The 22,077-nt window shown below is 33.4% G+C and overlaps 1 protein-coding gene across 9 annotated transcripts in view; it reads left to right on the forward strand.

Moving 5' to 3' along the window:
• LOC145715080 (ubiquitin carboxyl-terminal hydrolase 9X-like) overlaps window positions 1-22,077 on the forward strand; it is a 173,803-nt gene that overhangs the window by 53,751 nt on the left and 97,975 nt on the right. For all 9 annotated transcript variants that reach the window (XR_014137099.1, XR_014137101.1, XR_014137100.1 and 6 more), the window contains 8 exons: window positions 3,289-3,404; window positions 3,801-4,052; window positions 4,125-4,263; window positions 6,126-6,278; window positions 7,995-8,099; window positions 16,774-16,980; window positions 18,558-18,694; window positions 20,072-20,205. Coding sequence is in view for 5 of the 9 variants with exons in the window: in XM_081794666.1 (XP_081650792.1) it covers window positions 3,289-3,404; window positions 3,801-4,052; window positions 4,125-4,263; window positions 6,126-6,278; window positions 7,995-8,099; window positions 16,774-16,980; window positions 18,558-18,694; window positions 20,072-20,205 (1,243 nt within the window). In the remaining 4 variants the exon portion in view is untranslated. The remainder of the gene's footprint in view (window positions 1-3,288; window positions 3,405-3,800; window positions 4,053-4,124; window positions 4,264-6,125; window positions 6,279-7,994; window positions 8,100-16,773; window positions 16,981-18,557; window positions 18,695-20,071; window positions 20,206-22,077) is intronic.

The raw sequence follows: 22,077 nt of genomic DNA on the forward strand, positions 1-22,077 counted from the left end.
TTATTTTTCCATCTTTCTCCTTCTAAGCTATACATATCCTCAGATCTAAAGTAACTCTGTTAGAAGACAATGTGTCATTGGATTCTGGTTTCCCATCCGTTCTGCTGATCTATATGCCCAGATTGGAAGGTCTGTCTTTTTAAATTTTTTTATAATGTTTAGTTATTTTTGAGAGAGGGAGACACAGAATCCGAAGCAGGTTCCAGGCTCTGAGGTGTTAAGACAGAGCTGGACACAGGACTCAAACTCACAGACCATGAGATCATGACCTGAGCTGGAGTTGGAGGCTTAACTAAAGAAAGTCTGTCTTTTTACATTCAGTGTTGTTACATTTATGTGCTAGTACCATTTTGTTACTTGTTTTTTATATATCTTATAGTTTTTGATATATTTTAATAATTTTTGGTGTATCAGTTTCTTTCTTACTGACTTTCATTTATTACGTTGATTTTTTTTGTACTGACATGTTTTCATTCCTTTCTCATTCTGTTTTGGGTGTAAGTGTTCACTCTAGTTACAATAGGGGTTAAGTGTAACATTCTAGGGTTAAAAGAGTTTGGTCTAATGTGATACCAACTTAAGTTAGTTGCATACAGAAACTATTACTTTATAGCTCCGCCACTTAGTTGTTTATGTTATTGATGTCATAAATTACTTCTTCGTATGTTTACATCTTTATAATTTTTATTCATATTTTTCCTTTTAAAAATTTTGCAAGGGATTAAAAAAATGAAGTTATGTGCCAAAATCAGAATGAAACTGGTTAAGTTGGTCCATTTATTTACCTTTTACATGCTTTGTATATGTTACCTTGAACACTGAGTCACTGTCAAGCATCCTTTCAACTTCATATTCTATTTAGCATTTCTGTTCGAGCAGGTCTAATGGTAATAGACTTTGTCAGCTATTCTCTGAGAATGTCTTGATTTCTTCCTCATTTTTGAAGAAATGTTTTACCAAATAGAGTTCTCACTTGACAGTTTTTCTTTTAACAATATAAATAATATTCATCTGGCCTGTGTGTTTCTTCTGAGTAATCAACTGATTACTTCTGGGTGTAATCAGGATCTTCTGGGTGTGAAGAATCATTGCTTTATTGTTCTTTGTAAGATTCTTTCCATGTATTTGATTTTAGTTTGATTTTAATCTGTCTTGGTGTGAGTCTCTTTGGGTTTATCCTCTTTACAGTGTATGGAGCTTATATATTTAGATTTGGGAAGTTTGGGCCATCATTTCTTCATAAGCTTTCTGCTCTTTTCTGATTCCCGTAGTGTCACTTTTCACAGTTGATGATGTTAAACCCCCTAGTCACTGTTCACTGTTTTTTTAGTGTGGTTTGGTTTGGTTTTCGTTTGTTTTTTGTTCTTTTATTCCTTAGACCTGATCTGTCTTCAAGTTGTTACTTTATTCTGCCTGTTTGAGTCTGTTGTTGAACAGTTTAATGAATTTTTTCATTTTAAGTTTTTATATTTTCATCTCCATAATATCCCTTTTGATTCATTTTTACAAGTTCTATCTCTTTTTGGTATTCTCATTTTGTTCATATACATATTCCTTGTTTCTTTTATTTTTGTGTGTCTTCTTTAACACGTTAAGCACATTTAGGCAATTTTAAGGTTTTGTCAAGTAAGTTCAGTGTCTGCTTCTCCTTGGATGGTTTCTGGAAGTTTTATTTGAAAAGTCACCTGGTGCTCTTAGGCTTTGCAGAGTGATTACTTGGAAGGGAAGACTTTCATTAATGAGCCTTTTCTGGGCATGTGTCTTCACCTGCTTTTTCCCATTCTTATTCCTCTTTGTACACAATTGCTTTTAAATGCCTTCATTCCCTAAAGTATCTCACCCTTGCTTGTGGGAGTTTTAGGAGTTTGCATTGTATTTCTCAATCAGTAATTTGCCTTGGGAGTCTTGTAACCTATTTCTTCTTTGCCATTTTCATGAACTATGCCTGCTCCTTTCCATGGCTTTTCCCTAGCCTGAGTTCCAAACTACTTTTGTTTTTCTGACCTGCAAAATCAGTGACACAGACTAGTGTCTCAGGCATCTCAGAAATAGATTATAATGGTACAGATTTAGTCATCTTCAGTTCATGTAAGGAAATTGAGGATAAGACTCTAAAATGTGCTGCTTTCGGCAAGTTAGGCATCGGTAAGTAAAAACACAATGGAATTGCCTAACTACTTCAGTGAAAATAGTAAAACTTTTGTTTTCAGTGAAAACAATAAAACTTTTTTTTTTTTAAATGTGTATTTATTTTTGACAGAGAGAGACAGAGCATGAGCAGGGGAGGGCCAGAGAGAGAGGGAGACACAGAATCTGAAGCAGGCTCCAGGCTCTGAACTGACAGCACAGAACCCAATGCGGGGCTCAAACTCACAGACCGTGAGATCATGACCTGAGCTGAAGTCGGATGCTCAACCGACTGAGCCTTGCTGACTGTTTTTGATTCAGTGCTTGTTTGGTTCTTATAAATTTTTGACGCTGGAAATAGTTATTTCACAATAAAACGATTTTTGAGCTTCTTAATTTGACATCTTGCTTAAATCACTCCCCAGTTTAACATTTTTTAACATAACATTTTTTAAATGAAATGTAAAGGTCAGAAAATATTATACTGATTTTATTCAGTAATTAAATAATTGTTTACTGGAGGTTTTAAAATTTTAGGCTCCCGTATCAAATTTAGCATTTGGTGTATACCAGTGTATTCTTCTTATAACAGTTTCCTATTACTTAGCATTTCCTGTGTATCTTGAATAATTTTTTTTGTTTTTACATGTAGAACTCATTTCTATCTCTAATCTGTTTTCTATTTTTGGTTTTGGTTTGTTTTTTTCCTAAAAGTTGGCTTTTTAGTCTTAAGGTAAGACTTAAAGATTTTGTGCATTTGTTTATATATTTGATTTTTATATTTACACAACCTTTAAGTTTATTTTACATTCTTACATATAAGAATTTTTTAGTTAGGTACACAACCTTTGCCTGATTCCTGTTCACCAGATATTTGGGACATGAATAAATAACAACTGTGCCATTCTGTACTCTGTAGCTGCAACCTGTGCTGATTTTGACTCAGGGATACAAAGAACAAAATACTATAGAAGAAATCTTCTGTCTCCCTAAATAGTAAATGACTATATGTTACAGATAGTTTTAGTTCTTTTGAAAAATAATTTTGTGTGATTATTTTATTGCGCTTGTTCTAATTTATATGAAATCTATATTTCAGGTATAACTTCTAAGATTTTTATTACAGGGAAAAATTAACTCCCAGCATTAACTGTGTTGCAGGGTTGGCTAGTGGATCTCATCAATAAATTTGGCACTTTAAATGGTTTCCAGATTTTGCATGATCGTTTTATTAATGGATCAGCATTAAGCGTTCAAATAATTGCAGCCCTTATTAAGTAAGTTATATTTTAAATTTAATATTTAGGGGGTACCTGGCTGGCTTAGTCATTTTAGTGTTGAACTCTTGATCTCGCTCTGGTCATGATCTTACAGTAGTGAGATAGAGCCCAAGTGGAGATCTGCGATGACAGTGCAGAGCCTGCTTGGGATTTTCTGTCTCTTTCTCCCTCCTCCTCTTCCCCTCCCCATTTGTGCTTTCTGTCTCAAAATAAATAAACATTAACAATTTTTAAAAACAATAGACTTAATTTTGTTACCTTGAAAATCATGAAATGTTACTTTTCTAGTCTGCTTTCTTACGTTAAATTGCTAATGTGATGTTTAAAACTTTGGAAATTCCGTTTTGGTAAAATAGAGATATTAACAGAAATTTTGTCTTTTTCTTTTTTTAGACCATTTGGACAATGCTATGAGTTTCTTAGTCAACATACAGTGAAGAAATACTTTATTCCAGTTATAGAAATAGTTCCACAGTTTTTAGAAAATTTAACTGACGAAGAACTGAAAAAAGAAGCAAAGAATGAAACAAAAAATGATGCCCTTTCCATGATCATTAAATCTCTGAAGAATTTAGCTTCAAGGATTCCAGGACAAGGAGAAACTGTAAAAAATTTAGAAATTTTTAGGTTGAAAATGATACTCAGGTAAGATACTTCCATCTTTAAATATTTTCCTGACTTTTTTTTTTTTACACTTAATCAAAGTTTCTCTTGCAGATTGTTGCAGATTTCTTCTTTTAATGGAAAGATGAATGCATTGAATGAAATTAACAAAGTGATATCTAGTGTATCATATTATACTCATCGTCACGGAAATCCTGAAGAGGAAGAGTGGCTGACAGCTGAACGAATGGCAGTAAGCCCCTTTGATTCTTTTATGAATAAGAATATGCTTAAGGAAAACTGGATTGGCACCAATTAGTGTTAGAAGCAATATAACAAAAATAATTCTGAAATTGGGAGATTGATATATAACTATTCTAAAACTGTTCTTATAATGGTAATAGCAAACAATCTGTTACTTAGAAATTTATAGGTTAACTTATTGTGTCTTTGGTAAGTTTATCATTGTTGCAAATAGTTGCTCATGATGCAGTTATAATTCAGTGGGTTGGCTGAAATAACATACAGTTAAGGTGATCATTAGAGGGGATAGGTAGATCTGGAATCTAGTGAATGAATTGGCATGGTAACTTGCCAGTTCAGTTTTGAAGTTCTAAAGTGGTGATTATAATTAAAGCAGTAAAATCTGAATTAATGTTTTATCATGATTTTTAAAACTTATTTTTTAAAATTGTTTACATCTATAATTTTAACATTGAAACAGTATACCAGAGGTACTTCTATATATTTTGGTGTTAAAATGAATAGTAGTAGGCCTTGTAAGTTACTTGCTTGGTAACATATTTTGAGTGTATATGTTTGCCAGTACTGGGAATATATCTGTGAAGAATGATCTCCACCTTAAAGGAGTCTTTGGTTTAATAGTGAAAATGATCAAAATGTGGTAAAAGGTCTTTGAGGACTCTTTGTTATTGTCAAATGGTATGCAACCTAGACCCAGGTGTTCTGACATAGTGTTAGGAGTCAGGTGTCAACTATACAATGTGTCTGCTCTATGAAATGCCAGCATAATAACTACTTAATTCACTAGTTGTGAATTATTACAAGTCCTTGAAAGGTACAGAATAGGAGAGTGTTAAGAAACTTTTGAAGCACTTTGTCATCACTGTGGCATTTCTAATGATTTTTCTCCCACCAAAAATATGACACTAATTATTCTTCACAGATAGTGTAAGAAATGTGCTATGGTACATTTTAATGGGGCCATTCCTGAATGTGGAAAAAAAAATTCAGTACAACTATGTTTAATAGTAATTTTCATTAAAAACAACAATAAGCACATTACATTTGTGATTTATAAGTTTTAAATTTAGTGTATATGTGAGCATTTGCGTGTAAATTTGGATTCTAATACTGTAATACTGAATAGTTCTGAACTAAAATATTTAAACGCATTACATTAGTATGTTATGATTTGTAAACATAAACACGATTTAGGCTTCTAATTAATGTTAGGCTTCTAACATTAATTAACAATAATGTTAATTCAGAATCTGAACTAGTTTTTTTTTTCCCTCCGGATTTTGAGGTGTAATTGATACATATTTCTATATAAATTTAAGTATACAGCATAACCAAGGATTGTGGACATTGACCCCCAGCACAGTTGGAAATCCTTATATAACTTGAAACACCAAAAGCTTACCTACTGAAAGCCTTCTATTGACTAGAAGCCTTATTTATGACACAAGTCAATTGAGTATTTTATGTAAATAATACATATTCTTAAAATAAAGTTATCCAAAAAAAATTAAGAAAATCGTAAGGAGAAGAAAATATATTTATACTACAATAGTGTATTTATTTCAAAAATCTGTTTATAGGTGGACTCAACACATTTCAAACCTGTGTTGTCAATGATTAGTACAATAAATTTAGTTAACATGTATCTCTCATATGTTTTTTTTTTATTTTTATCCCATTGAGACCTTTAGAATGTACTGTCTGTATCACAGCAGCTTAACTATTGATGTCATGTACACTATATTCCCATTACTTATTTACCTTACAACTGGAAGTTTTTACCTTTTGGCCCTAAGTTGCCCACTCTAATTTTTAGTTCTGCTTTGAAACAAATTTTTGTATTACATTTAGGAGTGGATACAGCAGAACAATATCTTATCCATAGTCCTGCGAGATAGTCTTCATCAGCCTCAGTATGTGGAAAAGCTAGAAAAGATTCTTCGTTTTGTGATTAAAGAAAAAGCTCTGACATTGCAGGATCTTGATAATATCTGGACAGCACAGGTAAGGAATTTAAGATGGTAGCTATTTGATAAGAAAGTGGACTCCTGGGTGGCTCAGTTAAATGTCCAACTCTCTGGGCTCAGGTTATGATCCCCCAAGTCATAATTTCATGAGTTTGAGCCCTGTGTTGGGCTCTGTGCTGGCGGTGCAGAGCCTGCTTAGGATTCTCTTTCTCTCCTCTCTCTCTCTCTCTCTCTCTCTCTCTCTTTCTCTCTTTACCCCCCCGACCCCCGCTGCTGCTGTCTCTGTCTCTCTCTAAATAAATACCTTTAAAAATTAAAAAAAAGAAGATATTAAAAGTTAAATAATCATTGGTAGTAATTATATATTGTGATGTGAATTTGTATTACTTGACTTTTTGGAGTTTAACTGTAGTTTTCCAGGGTGACTGGGTGACTCAGTTGCTTAAGCATCTGACTCTTGATTTCAACTCAGGTCATGATCTCATGGTTTGTGAGTTCAAGCTCTATGTCTTGCAAGATTCTCTGTCTCCCTCTCTTTTCTGCTGCTCACAGGCACTTTCTCTCTCTTTCTGTCAAAATAAGTAAATAAACTTAACAAAACAAAACCTCCCTGATCTTGATCCCCTTTGTTAATGGTATAGATCATAAATTTTACAATTGTATATATTATGTACTTACAAGAATAAATTTGATTTTCAAATCAATAGTAAATTTGTTTTTTCTTGCAAATTGTGTGAGGAAACAAATGTTACAGGAATATATTATTTATTTTTTGCATGAATAAACTGGGGAGTGTTATTAACATCTAGATTACAAAGTCCTGCCCAGTCTACCCTTTTTTAAAGAGAAACTAACAAAATACTGTCTTCCGTCATTGAGCACTTCAGTCCTCTGTTTTGAGATGATTCGCTATTTTGATATATTTCCTCTTCATTTTTTTTGAAAATACCTGTAATAAATTTTCATTTGAATTCTGGAAGTGCATTATCATTAATACCAAGAAATTGAGTATAAAATGAATGTAACTGGCCCCTCTTCAGCATTTAAAATATTACCATAACCTCGGGGCGCCTGGGTGGCTTAGTTGGTTGAGCAGCCAACTTCAACTCAGGTCATGATCCTGTGGTTCACAGGTTTGAGCCCCGGGTCAGGCTCTGTGTGGACAACTCAGAGCCTGGAATCTGCTTCAGGTTCTGTGTTTCTGTCTGTCTCTCTCTGCCTCTCCCCTGCTCATGCTCTCTCTCTCTGTCTCTCAAAAATAAATAAAAACGGGGGCGCCTGGGTGGCTCAGTCGGTTAAGTGTCCGACTTCAGCTCAGGTCATGATCTCACAGTCCGTGAGTTCAAGCCCTGCATCGGGCTCTGTGCTGACAGCTCAGAGCCTGGAGCCTGTTTCGGATTCTGTGTCTCCCTCTCTCTCTGACCCTCCCCTGTTCATGCTCTGACTCTCTCTGTCTCAAAAATAAATAAATGTTAAAAAAAAATTTTTTTTTTTAATGTTTAAAAATAAATAAATAAATAAATAAATAAATAAATAAATAAATAAATAAAAATGTATCTCAAAAAAAGGGGGGGGTTTTTCCCCCCAAGTAAAAAAAAGAATTCTCCATAACCTCAGATGAACCATGTGGGAATATTTTATTAATGCAAGTAGACTCAGTAAAGCTACTTAGTTCACATCTTTATTTAAACCTAACTCTACTGCTGATTCTTTATGTTTTACTTTTATGTATTTCATATTTGTTTTTCAACAGGCAGGGAAACATGAAGCTATTGTGAAGAATGTACATGATCTGCTGGCAAAATTGGCTTGGGATTTTTCTCCTGAACAACTTGATCATCTTTTTGATTGCTTTAAGGTAGTAATTCAAGTAGTAAAATAGTACCACTTCATTTTAAGTAAACTTGAATTAATTAGATATATTTGAGTTTACCCAATCAACATTACTTACTAACAAATTTCACCAAACAATCTTTCATGAAGAAAAATTGGTCTTTGTTTCATATTCTGGTCAGAATTTAACAGTAGTTTTTATTGTATTTCTGATTTCCATTACAGAATAGTGCTCTTTTTTACTCAGTTTATTTCAGTTTCTTTAACTTTCTCTGGCAACTTTTATTTTTGCTTTAAGTTAAATAAGGTGGAATTGCAGAGGAGTGTTATAATAAATAGACATTTTTAACAAATGTGAAGACTAAAATGATACACTAACTGCAAAGAGTTCTCTAGGATAACGTGTAAAGACCTAGAAGTGAGATTCAGAAAGAACTCCCAAGAATCTCTATTACCTGTCTTCATTTATCTAATGGGGCACTTTTTTGTGTTCATTCTCTGTGGTTGGTAAAGTTGGTTGGAGAATTTGTAGATCAGAAATAAAAAATTATATGTTATTATTTATAAATGAGTATTCAAGTAACCATAGGCATTAGAACCCCAGGATTTCTTGCTAAAAATAATTTGCATTGTTCCTGGCAACTTTAGTTGCTACAACCAATGAGAAAAAGCAGTTTGACATTATCTGTTATATGTGTATTCTTGTGTCCCATGACACAACTGTTGTATTTCTGTAGTGTATCCTGGAGAAATACACTATACATACACCAGGATACATGTTCATTGGTGGAGCATGTGACTCTTAATCTCAGGATTGTGAGTTTCAGCCCTACATTGGGTGTAGAAAGTACTTAAATAAATAAAACCTTTAAAAAGGTAAAAATAAAATAAATAAAAGTTAAATTCTGAGATCACTTCTAGAATGGTGATATATCTATAAAAGCCATAATGACAGAAAGATGGAGGGGTATCAGTTTTTCCTCTTTTTAATTCTAATATTCTCAAGATTCTATAACTATAATCATAATAAAAATTCCGTCATCTTTTCATACTCCTTTAGCTTACCAGGTGTTTGCTGAATACCTGTTGTTCAGTTAAAGGCATTGTATTTTAAGATGTAGTATGGTATAATTTATTGTGTCTTGAAAGGCCTTTTACTAAAAAGCGAAATGTCTTACTAAAACCACTGAAAGAAAGCATAAAGTGTAAGTGACTTAACATTTTTTTTAAAGGTTGTAACTGAATGATCCTGGCTTTCTCTAAATACTTATTCTTAGTTGTATTTCCTTGTGTTATTGCTCAATTGGTGGTCTATAAGTATTTCAGTTCCTTTTAAGTCTTCATCTACCAGAGCATTTGTACTAATATACATTCCTTACCAGCATTTTTTGTCAGAATTTTTCACATCTCATGAGTTTGAAATTGTTTTTGTGTTAGTGTTCTTTTTAGTCTTTTATGAGATTGAATTTTTTTTAAAAAAACAGGTTTTTGAACTATGTGTCTTCTTTTTGTGGTGACTGGTTACTCCTATCTTTTACCTGCTTATTTTCCCTATTTGATTTCTCCTCTTTTTTACTCATTCCTAAGTTTTTTGTACATCTGATTGCTCAGTCATTGCCTATAGGGACTAAAAATAATTTCTTACAGTTTTATTAGCACTTTGTTATTTTCCTGACTGTATAACTGGTTGATGTATTTTAATCCTCTTTGATTCTGCTCCCTTTGTCTACTTTGTTTTTGTCACATACATGGTTATAATCATTTTCCTAAATCATGAGCAGTTTTTGTATTCCTTTCATCATTTTCAGAGGGAATTTTGTAGCGTATAGAACAGTTTAGAAGGAAGCCTTCAATTTGTCTTCCTAGAAGTCCCATATTTGTTTGTCATTTTATCTTTTCCCATATTTATCATTCTAAGTTGTATAATTCCATTAACAGTTATTCTTTGCTCTAATTATTGGATATTTAGGTGGCTAACAGTTTCTTACATTCTAGTAACCACTGAATACAAGAGAATACATAGCACTTCCCCTCAATGTTGTATTAATGAGCCTTATAGAACACTTTTATTTTTATTTTATAAACTAACTTTATTTTGGGAAAATAATAGTTTAACATGAATTTTAATAAATAATACAGATTTTTTTTCATATATTTCTTCTGAAAACCTCTTCCAGAATGGTATTAGCCAAGATAGTGACATTGATACTTTATGATCTATTTCCATCACCATATGGATTCCACATTAGTTCTTCCATGTCCACACTCTGTCCTGCCCCTGCTTTATCCTAACCCCTGGCAGCATGGTCTCTATTTCCACAGTTTTTTCATTTTGAGGTTTTTAAATAAATGGAGTAATATAGTATGTAGCCATTAGAGATTTGGGGTTTTTTTCCACTCAGCATAATTTTGTGCAGGCTCATACAGATTGTTATGTGAATCTATGGATTGTTTTCCTTATTGCTGAGTAGTATTCATGATACAACTTTAACTACTTATGGTTTATTTAACTGTTCCCCCATAAATAAATGTGTTTCTCATTTGGAGCTCTCACAAATAAAGCTGCTGTGAACATTGGCGTGAAGATTTTTTTGTACGTGAACCTAATCTTTCCCTGAAATTGCAGTTGCTGTGTTGCATAGTAGTTGCACGTTTCGTTTATTTAGTATTTTTACAAATGAGTTTTAGAAAGATACAATTTACAAACTGTGGATTCACACTAAGGAGTATGATTCGGTATATCTTAGTATGTTCACAAAATTATGCTACTACAACCACTAATGTCAGAATATTTTCATTATCACAGCAGAAAATTTCAGTTGTTATTCTGTCCATCTTCCAGCCTCCGCCCCTACTACTTCTGTTTTTATGGATTTTCCTATTGTGGACATTTATCTAAATATGTGGCCTGTTTTGACTTGATATATGGCTAAGCATAAGAGTTAATTTCTGCCATACCATGTATTAGAGTTCATTCCTTTTTTTTGATAACTTCTGTTCAGCAGTGTGGATGTATTAATTTTGTTTATCGATCAATGAACTTTTGAGTTTCCACTTTTTGTTTGGTGTGAATACTGCTACTCGAAAAATCCACGTACAGGTTTTTGTTTGCATATCTGTTCCTTTGTATTACCAGATAATGTTTTGTTGTATCAATTCATTAGTTATGAATGGTTTGGGTATTTCACACTTTCTGCAAAGTAAATAATGCTGCTGAGAACAGTATGGACATATATATTCAGGTCTCTTGGGTATATATTAGAAATTGAATTGCTAGGTCACATGGTAATTTAAAGTATAACATTTTGAGGACTGACAGGCTGTTTTCCAAAATAGCAATAACTTATATTCCCAACAGTGTATGAGGGTTGCTGTTTCTTCTTGTCCTTGTTAACTCTTGCTATTGTCTTCTACTTATTAGCCATCTTAGTGGAGTTAAAGTAATAAATGTCTCATTGTGGTTTTGGTTTGCATGCTCATAATGGCTAATAATGTTGAATATATTTGCTTAAAGACTATTTGTATTTTATCCTTGAAATTTCCTTTCAAATTCTTGACTGTAGGTCTTAATTTTTGATTTATAGATTGTTTATACATTCCATATGCAAACCCAATATCAAATTATGTTTTGCAAATATTTTCTCTTTGATAGGTTACGTTTTTTCTCATTCTTCATGGTATTTACAGCACAGTTCAAAAATTTTTTAATTCAGGTGGATTTGACATAACGTAAATAAAATAAACCAATTTAAAACAAAAATTAATGTGGTCAGTCTGTTAAGTGTCTGTCTGACTGTTGGTTTCACCTCAAGCTATGATCTCACGGTTCATTAGTTTGAGCCCCCACATCAGGGTCTATGCTAACAGTTTGGAGCCTTTTTGGGATTCTCTCTTTCCTTCCCTCTCTGCCGTTCCACCTCTTGCCCTCTCTGCCTAAGTCTCAAAGTAAATACACACATACATACATACATACATAAAACTTAAAAACAAAATTTAAAACTAAAGTTAGTAATTTTTTAGTACATTCAGTGTTGTGCAACCACTACTTTTATGAAGTTCCAAAACACCTTCATCACTTCAGTTATTTCTCTTCTTAACCCTTCCTTGCTGCACCCTAGAAATCAGCCTGCTTTCTGTCAAAGACATGTCTATTCTGGCAAAAGTTGTTGTTTTTTTTGTTTTGTTTTTTTGTTTTAATTTTTTTAACGTTTATTTATTTTTGAGACAGACAGAGACAGAGCATGAACGGGGGAGGGGCAGAGAGAGAGGGAGACACAGAATCGGAAGCATGCTCCAGGCTCTGAGCCATCAGCCCAGAGCCCGACGCGGGGCTTGAACTCATGGACCATGAGATCGTGACCTGAGCTGAAGTCAGATGCTTAACCGACTGAGCCACCCAGGCGCCCCTCTGGCAAAAGTTTTTAACTTTGTAAAGTCCAGTTATGTATTTACTCATTTTATTGATCACTTATGCATTGTTTCCTATTTTAGAAATCCTTGCCTAATTGACAATCTCAGAGGTTTTTATCTTTAATGTCTTCTTCCTAGTATAAATGCATACTTACAAGTACAGTTTAGGTGTAACCATATAAGTTCATACTTAGATCTACATTTCATTTTGTATTACTTTTTTGCAGTGTTGTGATGTAGAGTTCGAGTTCATTCTTTTTTATGATGTTTAGTTGTCCCAGCAACATTTGTCTAAAAGACTACTCTTGGGGTGCCTGTTTGGCTCAGTCGGTTGAACATCTGACTTCAGCCTAGATCATCATCTCACGGTTCATGAGTTTGAGCCCCACATTGGGCTCTGGGCTGGACAGCTGAGAGCCTGGAGCCTGCCTTAGATTCTGTGTCTTTGTCTCTGTCTGCCTCTCCCCTGTTCGTGCTCTGTCTCTCTGTCTCTCAAAATAAATAAACATTAAAGAAAATTATAAAAAGACTATTCTTGGGATGCTCAGGTGGCTCAGTCAGTTAAGTTCCTAACTCTTGATTTTGACTCAGATCATGATCTTACCATTTGGGGGAATCAAGGCCCACGTGGCCAGGGGGATGGGGGCTAGGGGTCGCATGAGATTCTCTCCCTTTGTCTCTCTGCCCCTCCCCAGTACTTACCTGTGCATGGTCTCTTGCTCTCTCTCTATCCCCCTCCCTCAAAAATTGCACACATTATTAATAATTAATTAGTTCTTTTTATGCAGCTGTCCTGACATCATCTGGTCTGTTAATCTGTATGTGATTATGTCAGTACTACTTTGCACTGATTGCTATAACTTTTACAAATGATTTTCTAGTTAAGAAGTAGGCGTCCTTTGGGGAACCTGGGTGGCTCAGTCAGTTAAGCGTCCAGCTTCGGCTCAGGTCATTATCTCATGGTTTGTGAGTTCGAGCCCCACGTTGGGATATGTGCTGACAGCTCAGAGCCTGGAGCCTCTTCAGATTCTGTGTCTTTCTCTCTCTCTCTGTCCCTCCCCTGCTCATACTGTCTCTCCCTGTCTCTCAAAAATAAATAAACATTAAAAAAATCTTTTTTTAATAAAAAAGTTCAAAAAAGAAGTATGAGTCCTTCACTATTGCCTTTTAAGATTGCTTTGGATGTTTGAAGTCTTTTGACTCTGCTTACAAATTTTAGAATGTGATTGTCAATATCTGCAAAGTTGATACGAGATTGTGGGGTATTTGTAGATTATATTATATTATTATCCCAACAGTATTAGTCTTTCAGTCCTTGAATCTGAAATATCCTTCAATTTATTTAGAGATGTCGTTCCATTTATTTAGGTACCCTTTAACTTCAGCAGTGGGGTTTTTTTTCCCCTTGTATTTATTGTATTTTTGGTAAATTTATACCAAAGTAGGGTGTGGTTTTTGATACTATTGTGAGTGTAACTGTTTTCTTTATTTGGGGGTTGTTCTTACCTAATATATAGTAAAACATACCTAATATATCTAACAATTTATTAATATTCATTTTGTATCCTAAAACTATTATATTTGTTACTTGTATGTATATTTTTTTTAATGGTATCCCATGTACAAGATCATATGATTTGCAGATAAAGATAGTTTTACTTCTTAATGTCATTACCCTTTTTTTTTTCCACTTCGCCTTAATGGCCCTGACTAAAACTTACAGCAAACTATTGAAGGATATGTTCAAAGTGGGTATTATCAGTCTTGAGTGGAAAACTTTGTTTCATCATTAATTATGATGTCAGTTGTTGGGTTTTTGTAGATGCCCTTTATTGGATTTAAGAAATTCCCTCCTTTTCCATATTTATTGAGTATTTTAGTTAAGAAAGGGTGTTGGACTTTGTCAGTTGCATTCACTAGGTCTATTCAGTGTTACAGACTTTTTGTTCTCTGTTGCATTGATTGATATTTCTATGTTCAGATAGTCTTCCACTTTAGGAATAAATTCCACTTATTGTGATGTATAATTACTTTATATATAATTCTTTAATTTGTACAAATTCTTTGTGTATTGCTGGATTTATTTGTATTTTGTTGACAGTATTTTTAGGCTTTTAAGAAGCTGCCAAACTGTTTTCCAGAGTGACTGTAATATTTCACATTCCCATCCACAGTTATGAATAATTCCTTCTTTTCATATCCTTCCCAGATTTTGGTGTATTTATTTATTTATTTTTAATTCTAAAGATGTGCAGTGAACTTTCTTCATGGTTTCAGTTTATATTTGGGCTAATTGCTATGTTACACATCTTTCATGTGCATATTTGCCATGATACAGTGAAATGCCTGTTCATGCCTTTTGCTTATTTTCTAAGGGAGTTGTCTATTTTTTAATTATTCAATTTATAGAGTTCTATGTATTCCAGTTACTAGTTGTTTGTTAGATATGTGGTTCTGGTCTTTAGGTTGTGTTTTCATTCTGTTAATAGGACCTTTGGCCAACAAGGTCTTAATTTTGATGAGTCTAGCTTATTTATTTCCTGTATGTGTCACTCTTTTGGTGTCAAAACTAAGAACTTGTTGCCTGTCTGTAGACCCCCAAAGAATGTTTCCTACATTCTTTTTTTGGGAAGTTTTATAATTTTGCAGTTAAGTATGATCCATTTTGAGCTAGCTTTGTTTAGTTGTGAGACATAGATTCCAGGGGTTTTTTACTTTTTGTTTTTGTCAGTGTGTATGCCCAGTTCTAGTACATTTTAGTGAAAGGCAGTCTTTTCGTCTTGCCCATTTTAGATTACTTTTCCACCTTTGTCAAATATCATTTAGACATGCTTGTTTCTTTAAGTAATCTCAACACCCAGTGTGATTATCAGTTACTCTGTAATGGGAGAATATTCAATCTTCTCAAACACAGAACTGTTTTAGTAATTGAACTCAAACCATGAGATGAAGAGTTGCAGGCTCTAGTAACTGAGCCAGCCAGGTCCCCCAGTTTGATGTATTTGTACAAATCTATTTCTGGGTTCTCAGTTTTGTTCCATTTGTCTCTTCCTTTGCCAGTTCTACCCAGTTCTGTACAATAATTGAATAGACGTAGCTAGAGCAGACATCCTTGTTTTAGGGAGAAAAATGCATCAATATTTCACTGTTAAGAATAACGTTAGCTGTATATTTTATATAGCTGCCCTTTTATCAGGATTGAAAGTTTCCCTCCATTCCTGTTTTTCTAATTATTTTTATGAATGGAAGTTGAATTCTTCAGTTGTTTTATATGATATTGATGTTACTATTCCATTTATGTTCCTTACTTGTTAATGTGATATGTTAATAATTTTCAATTGAATCAGCATTACATCCTAGGATAAACTGTACTCGGTTATCTATTTTTTTAGTATTTTCCTGAATTTCATTTACTAATATTATGTTCAGTACTCTATATGTATTCATGAGGGATATATAGTCTGTAGTTTTCTTTATTTTTTGTATTTTCAGAGTGTTTCTTGTTTCATAAAGTAGATTTTGTGTGTTCTCCTTTTTTCTGGAAGAAATACACTATTGTTATTTCTTTAACACTTAATATTTTCTGTGTGTTTCATAATAGCCATGCTAAAGAATGGGAGTTAACTGTTTCATTGTAATTTTGGTTTGCATTTCCCTAATAATCAGTGATGTTGAGCATCTTTCCATGTGCTGTTGGATAATTTGTGTATCTTTAGAAAAATGTCTGTTTAGGGGTACCTGGATAGCTCTGTCTGTTGAGCCTTTGATTTCAGCTCAGGTAGGATCTCAAGAGTCCAGGTTTTCAGCTCTGCTCAAGATCTCAGAGCCCAGGTCGGAACCTGCTAATTTCTTGCTGTACCTCTCTCTGTCCCTCTACCCTACTTGCATGCGCACATACACTCCCTCTGAATCCCTCTCAAAAAGAAAGGGAGGGAGGGAAGAAGGTAAGGAAAAACATCTATTTAAGTCATTTGCCGATTTTTTAATTAAGTTTGTTTCATTTTTGAATTTTCGGATTTCTTAGTATATTTTGTAACTGATTTTAAAGTCAGTAGAGTTATTTGTAAACATTTTTTTCCTTGAGTTTAGATTATTCTATCCCATGAATACTGTTTGTTTTCTCAAATGAGACATGGTTTATTAAGTACTCTGTTAAGCCAAGCTGTTCGTTTGTATATCTGGCTGTGATGAATTGAATCTAGTTTATTGAAAGCCATGTAATTAAAACAGTGATGACTTAATATAAATGTATAAATTGTGATGTTTACAGAATTTAAATTTTCTTTTAGGCAAGTTGGACAAATGCAAGTAAAAAGCAGCGTGAAAAGCTACTGGAGCTGATTCGTCGTCTTGCAGAAGATGATAAAGATGGTGTGATGGCCCACAAAGTTTTGAAACTTCTTTGGAATCTGGCCCATAGTGATGATGTGCCTGTAGACATCATGGACTTAGCCCTCAGTGCCCACATAAAAATACTAGATTATAGTTGTTCCCAGGTATGAGAGTGCTTCCTTAACTCATTTTTTTCTTACATTTTGTCCTTCACTATTAGGATGACTTAGTTGTAGGGTAATTCCATTATTTTTGTTTTTAAAGTAATCTTGAAAAGTTGGCATTTCTTTGTTTTTTCCCACATTTTTTATATCATTTACTACATTTTTACTTCTTTACAAAAAAAGATTTGCCTAGGTAAAACAAGGCATTACAGTAGGACTGTAGTTGAGTATATGAAGATAAAATAGAATCATAAAGTATCGTAAGCTAGAAAGGATACTTAGATTGTTTTGCTTAATAGAAGTTAATAAAACTAACAGAATTTCCTAAATAGACCTTTCTTTACAAGTAAATCACATCTTCCCTGTATTTAAACTCTATTTATGTTTACTGATTAGGAGTGTATATTTTTATATGAATATTATTTATATTCTTAAACGTGTTTCCAGATTTTTATCAGTGCCTTCCCATACTTCTCTAATAGGTTGGTTAAGGATTAAAAAAAAAAAAAAAGACTGGGCAGGGTTATTAGTTTGACTTTTAGGTTTTGGAAAGTATGTAATTGTGAAGGCTTAGAAGTATTAGCTATACTGATTACCTGAATCAAAAAAGTACCATCATACATACATAGAGAGCCCAGTGAATAAATTCAGAGGAGAGTAGCTTTACCTGGGTTAAACAAATGATGATGGACCAGTTAGTTGCAAATGTCCATATAAAACTGATTTTTAGTTCTGAAGAAGACACAAATTAAAATTTATCCAACTATTGTCCTTTACAAGTAGATTAAAAACATTGAGGTTTTTTTTTTTTTTTTTAATTGTAGTTGCAGTAATACATTGGATCTGTAGTAATCTGTAGAAGTAATCTGTAGAAGTTTCAGATTTATCAAAGGGGAGGGAAAAACCTAGTTCAGTTATTTGATTAAATGACAGTGTTATATTGTACTTGATCCTCACAAAGGAATAATTATTCTTTGCCCTGTCAACTGAAAGCATTTTTTTAGAGTCGTGACATTTTTAGTATTCATGTATCCACTTTGTTTCCATTTATTTATTTCCAGAGAGAGAGCATTGCATGAATGGGGGTGGTGGGTAGAGAGGGTGATGGATGGGAATCCCAAATAGGCTCCATGCTGTCACTGCAGGGCCCAACACACAGTTCAATCCCACAAACCATGAGATGGTACATGACCTGACTCAAAGTCAAGAGTTGTACACTTGACCAACTGAGCCACCCAGACACCCCTCACATATAAATATTTTTAAAGCCTTGAAAATGTGCATAGAACTCAGCCCAGGAACATCACATGTAGAAATATTTTCCTAAGGAATAGTAATGAAAGCATGATATTTACAGACTAGACTTACCTCATTGTTTAAGTAATTCAAAGTGGAACCACTTAAATTCACAAATACACTTTACAGCATGTCATGCAGTCAGAAAAACTTTTAAGATGTCACAGAAATGGAGAATAATTAAAAGGTTTTCTGCTTTGTATTTGTCAAAATAATTTGAAGATAGAATTATATTGAATACTTGTCCATGTAACCATTAATTTTTTGTATGTGTATTTAAGGATCGAGACACACAGAAGATCCAGTGGATAGATCACTTTATAGAAGAACTTCGTACAAATGACAAGTGGGTAATTCCTGCATTGAAACAAATAAGAGAAATTTGTAGTTTATTTGGTGAAGCACCTCAAAATTTGAGGTAAGATTTTTAATACAGAAAAGTATCTAATTTTCACGTACATACTATGGTGAAGACAGCATACAAATAAAAGTAAATGTTAAAACTAGAGTGAGAAAACAAGAGGAGGGTTTGGAACAAAATGAGTAACCTTGATTTTATTCATTTCCTTTATGTTTTATGACACAGAATTGAAGTTAACTTGTGCAGTGTCATATTGCATTTAAGTATCAGTCAAGTTGTTGCTTTCGTGTCATAGTTCAGAATTGTCTAAGACTTCTAGCAGATCTACCACACATTTGTCTTAGCTAGAATTTTCTTAAACAGCTAATTTTATTTGTTTGGTCTTGATGCTAAATTGTGGTTATGGGAATAATTTACCTTTCATTTTCTTGTAATGTATTTGCAAATAATGACATACAGAGAAAATAAAACATGGAAAAAAGGCTTAGGTAAACAGTGTTTACAACACATTGGGATTTCTGAAGTGAGCTCTAGTTTTGTCTATCAGTAATCAGGGATAACTGTTTAGAAGTAGTTTTCTTATAAGATAGATACATGATTGCCAACATGTTTTTTACAGCTCTAGATTGATATAATTGTGTATACCAACAAGATTCCTCTTCAAACTGAATTGCATAATGCCACTTTTTGCTTTTATTTCTCAAGTTGTTTTTTTTCCTAAATCTGGGAAAATTAACATGAAATTAGGAAAGTCCCTGGAGAAAAATACTAGGGTAAATCCTGAAACAATCTAATCTATTGATAATATTTATTTACATTTATTTACAAAGGGCATGTTTTGCTTTGTTTGATTCACTATACTTGTCTTTTATCAAACGCAACCATTTTCTGATTGCTTATTTATGCATGCAGTATTACACATAGTCTTCAAGAGCAGGTGATTTAATCACCACTGAATTAACACTGATGTGAGGATTGGGTGGTTTCACTGAAGATGGCAAAATAGAAAGGGAACTAGGGATCCTTCTGGTTATGTTCATGGACATAATTGGCTGTGAATTGAGTGTTCCAGAATGAACTTTTAATGGCTAATATACTTGCCCATGTAACCAGTTGTGTTTTGATACTTCTGTAGAATTAATCTTGGTAAAGTTGAAGAACATTAATAGATGATTTTTCATGTAAGGTATGAATATTAGAATAAATATGTTTTGAGGTGTTGGTTTTTTCTCTTTAAAATGCTTGATATTTGCTATTCACCAGAGGATATTGAGCCAAATTTTATTATGAATATAAAACTTTTTAAATTTCTGAATTAGCAGCTAGAATTTAATCTGTGTAAACTGTTAGTTACAACAGTGTTCATTTGCCTAATTATACTGTAATTACAAATTACAGTAATTAGTAATACTAATTAATTACTTCTTGTTTTAGTCAAACTCAGCGAAGTCCCCATGTATTTTATCGTCATGATTTAATCAACCAGCTCCAGCACAATCATGCCTTAGTTACTTTGGTAGCAGAAAACCTTGCAACTTACATGAATAACATTCGACTATATGCTAGAGGTATGTATTCTAAACTAAAATTAACTAAAATCAGTGTAGGCTTCCCTTACCTGGTTTTTATTTTGTCCTCTAATGTTAATTACCTAAGAAATGAAAAACATATTTGTTTTTACAAGGACCAGAAAGTGCAAGTGAATTTGTGTATGAATTACATACTTATAAATGCACTCAGACTTCCAAATCTTATACACACTAAAGTTTTTAAGTCCGTTTTTCAAGGCCCATTACTAAGTGCTTATGTTCCTGGTCATCCTTTTTAAATTGGTTTCATTTTTTTCTATATGTGGGAGCTCATCTCCTTTTACCCTACATTGGTTACTATACTTTTAGATATATACCCAACTCATTTTAAAATTTTACATTCCTCATGCTGCCACTTATGTTGCCTTTTCAAGAAAACTTGATTAATAATTCCTCTGTTAATTTTGCCCATGTCTGTTTTGGAATAACACATTACACTTGTTTTTAATGACCCTGAATTAATATTTTTCATTTGTTGAAAATAATGATCAGCACTTTACTGAATGAGTTCACATTGGTTCACAGAATTTGAAACTATTTAAGTATATTATGATAAATTTTCCTATGTTCCAACAGAAAACTTTTGATATTTACTATACGAGAGGCTTGGCTCACTCCTTGGTACTTTAAAGATCAATTCCTTGTTACTTGTCCTTTAAGAGTTTTATTAAAATCTGTGTGTGCTGGAACACAAAGCATTCCTTTTATTTTTTATTTTTTTAATGTTTATTTACCTTAGAGAGAGAGACAGAGCATGAGCGGGGAAGGGGCAGAGAGAGAGGGAGACATAATCTGAAAACGGCTCCAGGCTCTGAGCTGTCAGCACAGAGCCCGACACGGGGATCAAACCCACAAACCGCGAGGTTGTGACCCGAGCTAAGTCTGATGCTTAACCAGCTGAGCCACTCAGGGGTCCCTCAAAGCATTCTTTATATGTCTGTAACTCCTTTGTATTACACCATATTCATACACCAACAAAATCCTGGCTGCCTGGTAGGCCCAATTGTATATTTGAGAATAGAGAAGAAAAAAAAATTTTGTGCATTTAAAACAGGAATGAGCATAATATGGAACTGAAAAATACTCTGTTGACATGCTACATCAGGATGTGTGAAATTGAGTTATATATATTTAACATGTGGATATTTGTAATACTCATTATCTGACTGGAATAGTAGGCTCTTTGATTGTGTTTGTGTCTTAGATGGTTGCAGTTTGGTGTGGTTGAGTAATAAGGTTTGTAAAAATCCCGAAGTTTTTGTTAATTTATACTTCCCCATATAAAAATTAAAGAAGTTTTGTATATGGTTCTTTTGAGATTTTTATGATACTAAATATTGTATCTATATCATTGACATACCTCACTTTCATGATTTCGTGTCAGCATTTTTCATAATCTTTTTATAAATTTATATTGTTTTCTTGCAAGATTAGAAAGAAGAGTACATAGCCTTTAGAGTTAACTGTCTATATTAAAAGCCTAGTTCCAGCACTTGATTAAGCCTTCTATAGTTAAGATTTACCAAATCGGTAAAATAAAGATAGCAGGAGTATATGTCTGCTTCTTAAATGATTAGATAGTGAACATTAAATTATTTGTATGATATAGAACTGACCAACACAAAATGTAGTGATTGCATCTCTATAAGAAGCATGTTTCGTATGCCTTCTCAAGGATGTGACAAAATATCCTACCAGATGATGTAAGATTCCAACAGTTCACTGATTCCTTCTGTTTCATTTCATTGGTATTATGCATTTGCCCACACTTTATTGCATAGTACACTTCAGTTTAGTTCATTAGAATGGGACCCTTTGCACTGATATGCACTTAATGAAAGTTTTAAGTGT

Source organism: Panthera onca, chromosome Y (assembly GCF_046562875.1).
Source record: "Panthera onca isolate mPanOnc1 chromosome Y, mPanOnc1 haplotype 2, whole genome shotgun sequence".
NCBI lineage: Eukaryota > Metazoa > Chordata > Mammalia > Carnivora > Felidae > Panthera > Panthera onca.